The sequence below is a fragment of the Perca fluviatilis genome, chromosome 17, assembly GCF_010015445.1.
Source record: "Perca fluviatilis chromosome 17, GENO_Pfluv_1.0, whole genome shotgun sequence".
In the NCBI taxonomy this organism is placed as follows: Eukaryota; Metazoa; Chordata; class Actinopteri; order Perciformes; family Percidae; genus Perca; species Perca fluviatilis.
In genome coordinates this window covers 18,175,498-18,187,943 of record NC_053128.1, presented here as the reverse complement: position 1 = coordinate 18,187,943, position 12,446 = coordinate 18,175,498, and the positions used below count along the sequence as shown (strand labels likewise).

The window sequence follows — 12,446 nt, the reverse complement described above, 5'->3', positions numbered from 1 at the left end:
ATGACTTTTGCAAGTACCAGTGGTGGCTGAAGGTCTTAAAACTCCCTCTCCCCCCTCATATTGTCTTGTGGACTGCTGGGGCACCACCTGCAGGTTTAAATTGACTCTCACCACCTCTCCATGTTTTCTGTTGTCCCATGTGATTTGAACAAAGGCCCGTCCTCTGTCTGACAATATCTTCCCGGTTGATCTACTGTCCACCATGTGCTGTGCCCTCCCTGCACCATGCCTTGATAGATGATTTTCGTCCTGTGGACCTTGTCATATGTTTTATCTTTGTGATCACGTTTCAGACACAATTGTCTTCAGATGTATGCCGTTTTACTGCAGGTTAAATGTGGAAGAGAAAATTATAAAGTGTTGTTGTTGCGTTGTGTAAGCAATTAAAAAGAGACGCAGTCTGTTTCTTCTCTACTTAACTTTCTGATCAATGTGTTTATGTTTTAAGCAGCAAAGAGAAACTGGTATGATTTTGCTTTTTTAAAAAGAACAATATTTGAGCAGTGAATACACCTTAAAGGAACAGTTAAACAGTCAACCATTTTGCCTTGCCTTTTTATTATTGAGGATGTAGTTTCCAGTGGTATTGAACTGGACTGCATTTGTATTTAAACGTGTTTCTAATGTTTTGCCCACCACATTTATGACAGGGGAAGAATGTGATACAACATGTCAACATAATGCAGTCCAGGACAACACCACCACTAACTACAACCTCAGTTATAAACGTAGGCTATAGTTGAATTAACGTCTTGGAAAGTGTTTTTTTTTTCTTTTATCAGAAACTGGCCATCATAAGTTTTGTAAAGGAAGAATATGTGGCAGAGCATGGATTGCATAGATGCAGGTAACAAATTGTCCAAGGAATGTATGATTTATATTAAAGGACTTCCTTTCTCCAAGCAAGACAGGGCTGAAGCGACAGTTGCATTATTTTGACTTGACGGTGTGCAAAAGCTGTTATCTTTGTTTTCATGTAAATTATCTTCTGTTATGTCCCATCTTCCCACTTCCATATTTAAGCAGCCAGAGGGTTGAGTGTAAAGTATGCATTATGTCTGCCGCTGCCGTGCAGGTTATTTTTGTTGCCATGGCAATATCTGCAGTATTGTGTTCATTCTTATAGGATTATTATACATAATAACAAACTAAGTTCCTGTGTGACCTTATGTTCAGGACATTCCTTCTGTTATGATGTGTTGTTTTTGTTTGCTGTACCCGCTTTTTCTCACTTGTTTACCACAACTGCTGTCCTCCATTTATCAAAGCATTTCCTGCACGCCTCAAACCTCTTATAACAACTTATTATTATAGGTAGTTATTTTTAATCAAACGTGAGTGTACAGACATATAAAATAAAACACGTCTAATCTTGGCTGTGACTGTAAGTTAATAGAGAAAGTGGTTTCTCTGGGGTGTCTTGTTGAAACATTCTTTTTTAAATGGTCTTTTTTAAATCATGTTTTATTGTACACAATGAAAAAACAAATCCTCTCTGTGTCTAATGAATAGACTTCGTGCCACGAATTCAAATGAAATAAGGTGCTTGTAAACAGGATTTATATTGAACATGATAAAACAGAGGCATTCCTTTAAAAAAAAAAGAGTTTAAAAGCATTTTGAGTGATATACTTATACTATTCCTCTTTTATATTGTCAAATATATAACATCTGCACAACGGCAACTGTAGTTGCAGCACAAAAAGGATATAGGGACAAAAACGTACCACACGTACCACAAAAATGTACCACAGAGAAAATGTTTCACAAATCAACACTTTTCTGCAACTTCACAGTTTTTGCCTTGAAAACCTCTAAATGAGGCTTTCAGCAGATGGCCACAGAGGGTGGCAGCTCTTCTTAGAAAGACATAAATGGATGCAGTTGTTGTGGCGTCTAATATGGTGACTGGTAAACAACCAGTCTGATTTAGTGATGTTTCTTCTTCCTGTTGGCGCCACACAGAGTGAGTGGAGAACCTCCAGGGATGAGTGTTTTCCTGTAAAGCTTGGTTCTGTATTAAAGTATGTATGCAGTAGTCAGTTTCAAGAGAGGAGTCACACTTATGTTGCCCAACAACAGTGGAAGAACATGCTATATATTGTTGTTAGAGAAATTTTGATTTACATACTTTCTCTCTTGTTATTTAAACTGTTTGCATATAATGCCATATTGTAATGATTACACACTCACAAGATACCATGGAGCCATCGTCTGTCCTTGTGAAAGGCACAGGATGTTTCTGAGAGCAGAGCAGGCAGATGAGATGCCCAGCTTGAGATAACTAGCGACATCGACTCTTTATTATGACTATAGAGTTTTATCACATTCCACGTTGTATTACAAAAGCTGTTGTAGAAAGCTTATTCTGTGGTCATTTCTGTACTCATGCTGTGAGTACTGTAACTGTCTCCTTGTTGGGTTCTCAAGTAAAATGAACTTTAATATAACTTCAGTGGTTCTGTCTATTATTTGATAATGTAATTATTCTAACAATTCTACATCACAATAGTTTTACTGAGAAACAAACTGTCAGAGAAGTCATTTATAAAAACATGACATTAAGCGCTGGACCATTCACGAACAGAAAGGAGGCGGATAGATTCTCCAGCACTGCTGGGCTCCCAGCTGCTTCAGGTAACCTTCAGAGTTATTTTGGTTCCACCTAGTGGTCACCTTGAGTAACCACTGCACATTATTTCCCAGGCTTACTGCTCTGAGATGGAGCTGTAAGTTTGTAAGAGCTATGGGACATTCTCTTTTACTTGATTAGAACACACTTTACTGCCTCCCAAATGAAGCTAGCATCCAGTTAATGTAATTGAGTCAAATGACGAAGGGCTGACTCAACAAATGAGTAATTGCTACCAATTAAACAAATGGACTTCACTGACTGGACAGTGAGGAAAATGTTGCGCTGTAACAAGACCGGGAGCTAGAGGCCAATAACAGTAATCCTTTGTTGTTAAAGATGTGAGAAGCATATATATCTCTCGCTAGATAATACCATTAATTAATCCTTAGCATAGGATCAATAACATAAACACAGACATGTGTAAAAGGTCACAATGGTCATTGGTTTAATTGTTATTAAAGTACAAACAGTAAAACAAGGCACTGTGGTCCATCAGTGAAATGTAAAGACAATGGAAAAAGAGCAGATAGGACAGAAGAAGTAATCAACAGAATCAAAGCTCATAATGTGGAATAAAGACAGAGCTGGATGTTGTTCTGATCTTTCTTTTACTCGCCTCCGCACAGCTCCAGCAGGATTTTGCGGTAGTCACCAGATGTGTCCCCCTAGGAAGTAAGAGAAAGATCTGTGAGACTTCAAAGGATCAGTGTAGTTAATAACTGCAATCAGTCTCATGAAGCCAAGCTGATAACAATCTTTGATATTCTTATTCAGATTCCTCAAGACCTTTGGAAAACCTGATAATATAACTCATGATATGACTTTAGCTAATCAAATGAAATGAAAGTCTCATCACAGTTGAAACTGCTACATTAAGACATTCCAAAAGTTAGAATCACAATTATTATTAAATCACAGCTGATGTATTGCAGACTCACCTTGATGAAGGAGTACAGAGTCTTGCCATACATCTTCTTGAACTGCTCCTTGATGTCCAACATGTCAATCTCCGCCCTCGCAACCATTATTCTGATGAGGACACTATCTGTAGTGCCCAGCCCCTGACAAGAGACAGAAAATGTGTTTACATGGCGGTAGTGTTTGTCCCTTATGATAACAACAGCCTTCTTTTGAGAGACAGAGACGTACACACACACACACACACACACACACACACACACACACACACACACACACACACACACACACACACACACACACACACACACACACACACACACACACACACACACACACACACACACACACACACACACACACACACACACACTACCTTCATTGATTTGTATAATCGCTCTGCAAAGAACGCTGGCTTGTTCCTTATGCATTTCACTGCAACGCAAAAAACAAATCCCAGCACATAAAGTACAATGCTTCAACATCGATAATAATACAAAGTGTGTATGAGCTCAGTGTTTTTAAAGTCGCTTCTATCATGACGTACAGAGGGGGGACACAATAAAAGAGATGCTTTACAATTAAGGGAATACACCATAAACTGCATTAGATTGAACATGTATTCCTATTATTTGGAGCCACCATAAAAGCAGTGCCTCTGCACTGCAAGTACTATGTATACTGTACGGTATTTCCTTTTATATTCTGCCTAGAAAGTTTGGGTTGTTGCTTCTAGGTTTTTCTTTGTCTGTGTGCAGTGAACTTGAATGTTAACAGCTTTCACAACAGGGTTGAAGCTTTATAAATTGTCAATAGATGTCTATTTGATGGAGCATGTCACATAGCAGAAACAGACCAATGGCCAGAAAGACTTCCTCCAGACAGCCAGACATCTCCCTCTTAATGCTGTCCTCAATGCTTCTTCCAGAAATCTTCTGGTACTCCTCAAACACTGAAAGAAGAAAACAACAATGACTTATTTAACTCATGACACTACACACTAAACAAATGAAGACGAAAGTGATTCAACAAGAGTCAGTGTTTGCTTCTAAAACTGCCACAAAAGGGTCAGGAAAATCCCCAGAGGCTACATGACTTCTGTAACCAGTTTATGTAAAAGAAAGTATTTTCATGTGACACACAACACCGATAAATACAAGGAAGCGTGCAGATTTTAAATATGTTTGTGAATATGCTTGAAGAATACCTCGCAGCAGATGGTTTCGGTTCCTCACACAAAGCACCGTGAGGAATTTGACCTCGTCCGTGCCCCATCGAGCCTCACCAGCCTCATAGATGTCCTATAATCACAAATGTTAAAAAGAAAATCTGGGAGTCATAATTGAATCACATACTTTCATTTAAAGAACCTGGACTCTTGCCTTGGCATCGAGAGAAGCCTGGGCCTCGTCCACTCGGTCGCTTTCATCCCGTCCAGCCTGCAATGCAGAAGACACATCCGCTTAAGAGAAAACCAGCGCAGATTAGGCCACATTGGAGACAGAAAAATACAAAAAACTGTGTGTTTTTATGATGCAGAAGTGACCATTGCTTCCTCTAACCGAAACAATGGTTGAAAAAAGGTTTTAACCCGAACTTCCTACTGACATTAAACAAGTCATCGTGTGCCTCCAAAAGAATTTCAAAATACTGAAAATGAAAGCTAAAAAGCTAAAGTTTTCAGGGAAGGAAGTGAACAATACTCTACTTACTTTTCGAAGCTTTACTGCATTTTTAACTTCAACTGCGCTTTTTCATCACCTTGAATTACAATTTTACAGAATGCATTTTTATGTCATCTCTAAAAATGGGCCATTAAAACATTCACATTGGCCCAAGCTAGGAGAGGTTATGGGCTAATGTTTGCTCACCGTGAGTAAAGAGACCAAAACTCTCTGAAACATTCCTGATGTGTCCCCACACACATCGGCTTCCAAGTTTCCGTATTCTGCCATAAAAATCATAAGAAAATGAATTAAAATATAAGGCATGGAATCGCATACCTGCAATTTTCGCTACTACGGGATAAATATAAATACAAGTCAAGCCCAGTCACCACATACTATATGGCTTTCTATATTTCTATGAGGTTTGGTAAGTAAATATATAACTGAATACGGTTTCATTAATATTTATTGTGTTGTGATCTAAATTCACCAACTGTGCTGGTATAATTGGTACAAAACACGTACACAAAGCACCACACAATAACAATGTATTCATACTCACTGAAAGACATTTCAAAAACCCTTTGACTACTTGCCGACTCATTGCAACCACAGAAAAACAAAAAACTGCCACATAAAGAGCAGCAAAGGATTTTATGAATAATTTATGCCATACTCTGTTTTTTTAATAACGGATGCCATTACATCCGAGTCACTGATACACAATATCGGATATCATACACAATCCATAGGCACCAACAGACACTGAGCTGTATCATGGCCTGATGTCATAAATTCTATTCATAGAAGTGACACACTTACCTTTCTTGTAGACCTCATTGATGGCTTTTATTTCAGCATTTGACCTTGAAGCCAGAATATCGATGAGGCAGGCCTCTTCTGTTCCTGCTCCCTGTTCATGAATGGATATGGACATGTGTTAAAAACACGAGGACGGTGTGGTGCTTTTTGTCAACAAATCTTTTTTGTCAACAAATCCCATTAAATCAACAATGTGTTAGTCTGTCTCTAAATACTTTCAAATGTCCCTACCCTGTCTGTGGCTCTCAGCCCCAAGCCCATTTGTTCCTACATGTACTGATATGTGATATCTACTGTTAGAGTTAACAAGAAAAAGGCTGAAACCTGGGCACTGTAGTTTTTAGCAAATGTTAATTATTGGCATTTGATGCACTCATGAGTATTTAGGGCAGCAGAAATGTGTATGAGAGACTGACTCAAAACAAACCACAGTGCCCAGGTTTATTGTAATGAAGGAACATGTCACAGTGCAACAGTGTGTCTGTTTTGGTCTTTTCTTGGGAATGTTGACAATAGCAAAAATATTGACTAGACTTATCCTAAACTCTGACCTTTATTGCATATTTCAGCTCGTAGGCATCATACACAGGCGCCAGCATCAGCAGACCTAGAACGACACTCCTGAAGTTCCCACTCAGCTCTGAGGACAGATCCTCAGCCAGGTCCTGCAGGAGGACGGGAGCAGATGGATTAACAGGAAAACATACCACCAGCCATTCCCACTACTTTAATAATTTGTTCTTTAATAAAAGCTAATTATCTTTAAGGTTAAAATAAGTCAATCTTCTTGGCTTTATGTATGGGGTGTTGTGCTGCCAGCCATGACTTCACACCTTCCATCAGCGAGACTTGTGTCTCCGCTAGAGGGTGCGGTTTCTGGACAGTTTTGTGAAGTTGTTCCACACAACTCGCCTGTGTGACCACACGTGGGCGTCGCCATGTGCAAAATGACTCACTCTTTCTGCCTGCGAGGATTCCTCTCACAATCTTTGCTTTTTCTCTGCAGCTCCCTCAGTGGAACTTCCAGATAACTTTATCGACCTCTTACCAGACACTGCACAACGAGCTGGTATTAACTCATAATGTCAATACAATAAACACCATACTTCCCTTTTAGTTAATATATCGATCCACATAATCATAAAAGAAACCGTCAGTGCGAAATGTACCTCTGTGGGTTCAGTGTACTTTTTTTTTAAGGGATGGGAACATCCTCCTTTGGTACAAAACACAATGCCCTGTCTGTCCTGGTCTTTGTGTACAGGTGGTATTCATTTCTGCTTTACAGTTAATGATTAACTTGCACATTATCAGCACTATATTAGCACAGCAACCTCAAGTGAAAGAGTGAGGACAGCGTACACAATGGAATAAGAGATGACACATCCACTGCTGCTACCAATTAGTCCCCATCAAGGCTGCTTTTCAAATTCTTCTGATGCTCTAACTGTAATTTCTTCACATACTCCGCTTCATACATGGATGGTGTATGGATGGTGGATGGTGAAAAACACATCACAAATAAAAGACATTTACAAATAGACTTTGTTTGCCGCCTTTTAGTGCAGCTCAGTCAAAACTCTCACCTTCCCCACTGCTTGTTTGTAGGCCTCTTTGATGCGCTGCCTCTGGGCAATAGTACGGTGTGCTAGGACCTCAATGATTGGTGCCTCTTTAGTGCCTGCAAGAAATAATATAACATAGAATCTTACAACCGTAAACAATACTCATCTTACAGGTCTAAATAATCCTATTGAGAACATGGGTTCAGCCCCAGTGTTTACAGGACATAGAATCAGGCACCAGCATAGCAACCCTGGAGACAATTCTAACACAGTTGTTTGTTGGCATAAGCATAGAAACCATTTGTTTGCAATACAGCTCAAACAAGAGTCAGGGGAAGATGATTATGCCAGCAAACCCTAACAGCATCAGCATTCCACGCTGAGCTGTCGGTGAAAGACATGGGATTGTTACGTACTCCTGAATGTTTGTTAGGATGTACCTTTTTGAGTGGTACATACCTGCCAATATTGCAACAGAACAGTGCAACCCTTGATGAGCTTAGTTTACTACTTTCTGCATGATCAGCAAAGTTAGGATTCATTTTCCCTTCAATAAGAGGAAGCTTCACACCGCAGTTTGTAGAGGTGAGGCAAAGTACAAGGACATGCTCAGCAGAATGAATGGACTATGAAGATAGAAAGCTGAGCAATACTGAATTTGCTGGATCACTCACCGACTCCTTTCATGGCTCCTCTAAGAGTCTGGACATCAGCGTCTGCATTAAAACCAGCCGCTTCAGTCACTGCTCCACGCTTTCCAATCTGGTTGTAAATGACAAAACTAGAAATGACCGCCTTGCGGTTGTATGCCTCTGCTAACAAGTCAAATTGCAATTTACATCCATGACTGTCCAGGCTCATATTATATATGTATGTATTGAAGACTTGGAAGGAATGTAATAAAAAAGGTATTAAGTGTATTTATAGGCGAAATTGAAGTTATCAATTGGCATGTATGATTCCAGTGAATAATTTCCAGTGAGAAACATGTGGTCTTCACTTAGAGACTTTTTTCTACAGAGAATCAGAATCTGAAATATTTTATTGATCCCCAGGGGGAAATTTGGTTTAATTTATGACAGAAAAAATAAATAAAAAAAATGGACATATGACATTGTTGCTAGGTCTAAAAATCACCACTAATTGTTAAATAAATGTTTTTTTGTGTTTTCCAATTTTTTTTTTTTTTTCTGGTTTTTATACACTTGGGTACTTTGTAAACTTTACAGAGTACTGAGTCGGTGCTAGATTGACCCAAATTGGGTTAAAATTTATTTGGGGTTAAATGTGTAGTACAACCTGTCGCAGAGGCATACTGTACTTACAACTATGTGTCTATTAAACAGAAATAAAGCAATCAGACACAAAGCTTAAAGTCTTACTTGTGCAGAATGATGTATGTGCAGCGTTTGATACTAGAAGGCTGTTTTTACATGTATCTGATGAAGGCAGTACGTTTGTATGTGCTTATCTTATAGTTATAAATCGGAGTTCAAGGCATAGACATTTTTAATAATCCATTACACATACTCTGAGAATGTACTTTTCAGTAAAGTAGGAAACATAATTTACATAACATCATTTGCACATTTAAAAGGCTAAATCTCTAATGCTAAAATATACTGCAAGTACACAATATCATCTATTCATGTGTCAGAAAGAGATGCTTTTTATAACTTATGAATGCATGATAAAGTTTAAGAGCTGTGAAATTTCTTTTTGGGGCATAGCAAACTTGAATACATCTACATTATTAGGAGAATCATTTCCACAGCTAGGGTTTGGCAATTTAAGTTGAAATCACAATGACCAAATTACACACTACTTTATGACTTTTCACATTAATTTAATTGGCTAAACTGCTGACAATTGCACTGAACTGCACAGTAGTATTATGAGTAACATCAAGAAGAAATGCAAACTTATAAACAAAACTGATTATAATTTCATACCACAATTTGTGTCTACGTTTATTATAAAATAAACATGACAACAGACTTAACACTATAATCACAGGTTGCAGTAGCAACTGTAAATCACAACAGTACCATATCATTAAAGGTGCCCTGCCACACGCATTTCATTACTTTGTGGTAATGTCTGAAGTTCTACCATGGACTCTGTAACATTTCTTGTGGAAATAATGCCTTGGTTACCTTATTTCAAGCCATTCTACCGTGGTATAGAAAGCCTAGAGGAAGACTCAGCTCGATTTCTGCCAGTTCTCATTAATATTCAACAAGCTAAGCTGTTTGAATCTGATTGGCTAACAGCTAGCCAATGAGAGCCTGGCTGTCAGAATCCTTTACCCAGCCCAACTGGGCGAGCTAATGAATAGTAATGAGCTCAGGCAATATGATGTCGGACTGACCAGCTTTTGTAATTGGCCTGATTTCTCCGCTTATTTCTTTTCAGTGGCTAGAGCTGACAAAGGAGGTAGCAGTTCATTTTCACATTCAAAACATAACACAAACACATATGGACCTAACATATTTAAAAAAAATGCAAGTAAAAACTTTTCGTATGGCAGGGCACGTTTAATAGAATTATAATAAAAGATTTATAATAAAAGATGGAAAATTATAATATTGAATTGCTGCAAATTTCAAAACCAAGCAGAAAAAAAACTGTCCAATGTCTAGTGCACAGTCTCTACCGGTAATGCAAATAAATGTAAATGTAGCTGATTGTTCTCACTGTGCACAGGTGGAACAGCAGCTATGGGAAAGACTTACCGCTGCCATTGTAGGATGAGTGAGGATTTCCAAACTGGAGGTGCAGAAAGCTACAAAAGAATAAATACACAATGATAGTTTGTCACTTGCACAAGGACCTGTTTATAACCAATGACTGTATGAGTTAACTGCAGCATCAGGTTTAGGGGCAGTAAACTCTTGAGTTTTGAATGGAACCTTGTTAACCTCTAATTAATATTGTATGCAGTTCATCATCTCGGAGAGGGTTTCTGTCACACACATTTGGTCATAGGCTCTCTTGTGTCCCATGTCTGTGCAGGCGTCCCAGGAGCTAATCTCATTTAGCCTAGCTGGTGTTTGTTTAGACACACCTGTAATTACTAGAGGGTAGAGGGGTTTCACTCCCACAGGTTTTCCTGCAGGTAGGCATCAAATTACCCACAGATTTAGTTATCATATACATGTTAAAATCCATTTAGTTAAGAACTTACTGAGGAGACGTTTTTAAATTTTAAATTGACATAAACGTCCGTTTCCACTCAAGCACAATACATGTTTTTTTTTACTACCAATAAGACACAAATGGTGTAACAAAGCAATCCTCTTCTAAACAAACACAATTACAATTTGTTACTCCGGTTATTCCTCAGGTAAATAGCTCCAGGTATTAACAACAGCAGTAGCCTATAAGCGCTGTATTCAAATTCACGTTTGTGAAAATGTACATTGTATGTTTTAGTGCTTAAAAAGGTAATTTACATTGATAGGTTAAATTTTAACTGAGATAATCTGCAGGAGACAAGTAAATTAATAAATATTTTTGTTGTATTTCTTTTCGGGGTTGTAGTTTGTAGACGGTCCCTATAAGCACTCGTCTTACTGCCGTCTCACCGCCGGCTGCTCGTAGAGCAATGTTATTTCTCCAGATTGGTGGACGGCTCGTTTTGATGGAAATGAGTTTGTAGCTCGTTGTTAATCTTAGGCTACTACGGTAGGAAAGATGCGTCGTTTGTGATTTAATATAATTTAATTGATCCCGGAAGTTCGAATCAGTGAATACATTTCTAACTTTACCCAAGTTTTTCAAACAGTATTGCAGCTGAAATGCACTCTGTAATCTACGCTGTAATGTTCAGGAAAGCTTAATTGAGATAATAAAATAAAACGAAGAAGTGATTCAGTAAGCAGCTAGCACAGCCGCTTCAAAGTTAACCTGGCATGAAGTTAGGGCACACCCTGCAGACTCGCCTCACAGCCGCTCACAGCCCTCAGTCTGCGCTCCTCTGCCGATTCAAATTCCGCAAAACACCTCGAAAACATGACTATTCGGACTCTGAACAACACCTTACCTGTCCTGAAGACAAATTACTCAGCGTGAAGCCCGGCAGAGGGTAAAGTGTCAACGTACCGGAAAACTGAAGCTTATAACAGCTGCTTTTACGTCCCACCCACAGAAAATTATAACAGGATCAGGATCCTCCTTTCGCGTGCACCTTAATAGAGCGCGCACGGGAGCAATACTGCTGCATTCACGGAATGTCAGCAGAACGGGAAACCTCCCTTCATACTGTAGGCCTACTGTCCTCTAGGGACCAGACCAGTGGTGGAAAAATGTAAAGGGACTTGCACTTTACTTATGTTAAGTATTCTTCTATGCCACTTTCTACTTCTACTCCACTACATTTCAAAGATAAATGTTGTACTTTTTACTTTACTACTTTTATGTCCCAGTATTTTCAGAAATTTAAACCAAACAATCAATTAATTTTTCGAGACAATACTTATTAGTTATCAGATTAATCCATAATTATAATCTACAGAGCCCTGGCATTAGTTGGCAGTCAAAATATTTTAACAAATATAGCTCCACCTCGACAAAACTACAACAGTAAATCCTGCTTTTATATTAATGCATGATTAATAATAATGTAATGGCATTAAGTATAGTAACAGTCACAGCTGGGCCATTTTAGGGGCAAATGTTTGCTTTTACATTTTCCCGAATATACAGTGGGGAGAACAAGTATTTGATACACTGACGATTTTGCAGGTTTTTCTACTTACAAAGCATGTAGAGGTCTGTAATTTTTATCATAGGTACACTTCAACTGTGAGAGATGGAATCTAAAACAAAAATCCAGAA

General features: G+C 38.6%; 1 protein-coding gene across 3 annotated transcripts; it reads right to left on the bottom strand.

Moving 5' to 3' along the window:
* Positions 1-3,056: 3,056 nt before the first annotated feature.
* On the bottom strand, positions 3,057-11,824 carry anxa4 (annexin A4). Of its 3 annotated transcripts, none has more exons than XM_039779608.1 (13): positions 11,712-11,824; positions 10,343-10,392; positions 8,282-8,369; positions 7,629-7,723; positions 6,594-6,707; positions 6,043-6,133; positions 5,425-5,501; positions 4,936-4,992; positions 4,761-4,854; positions 4,410-4,505; positions 3,930-3,988; positions 3,574-3,696; positions 3,057-3,300 (listed from the first exon to the last, which is right to left on the bottom strand). In XM_039779608.1, exons 2-13 carry the CDS (start codon positions 10,349-10,351, stop codon positions 3,244-3,246), a joined length of 960 nt encoding a protein of 319 aa, XP_039635542.1. In that variant the 5' UTR covers positions 10,352-10,392; positions 11,712-11,824; the 3' UTR covers positions 3,057-3,243. The 3 variants fall into 3 exon arrangements, with proteins under 3 accessions (XP_039635542.1, XP_039635540.1, XP_039635539.1); XM_039779606.1 differs by having other exon boundaries at positions 11,653-11,799; XM_039779605.1 differs by lacking the exon at positions 11,712-11,824 and adding an exon at positions 11,517-11,539.
* Positions 11,825-12,446: the final 622 nt, after the last annotated feature.

Coding starts and splice junctions, on each gene's coding strand:
- anxa4 (XM_039779605.1), bottom strand. Junction 6,134..6,593: donor AGCTGAAATATGCAATAAAG/GTCAGAGTTTAG, acceptor ATTCATGAACAG/GGAGCAGGAACAGAAGAGGC. Junction 4,506..4,760: donor CCGAAACCATCTGCTGCGAG/GTATTCTTCAAG, acceptor TTCTTCTTTCAG/TGTTTGAGGAGTACCAGAAG.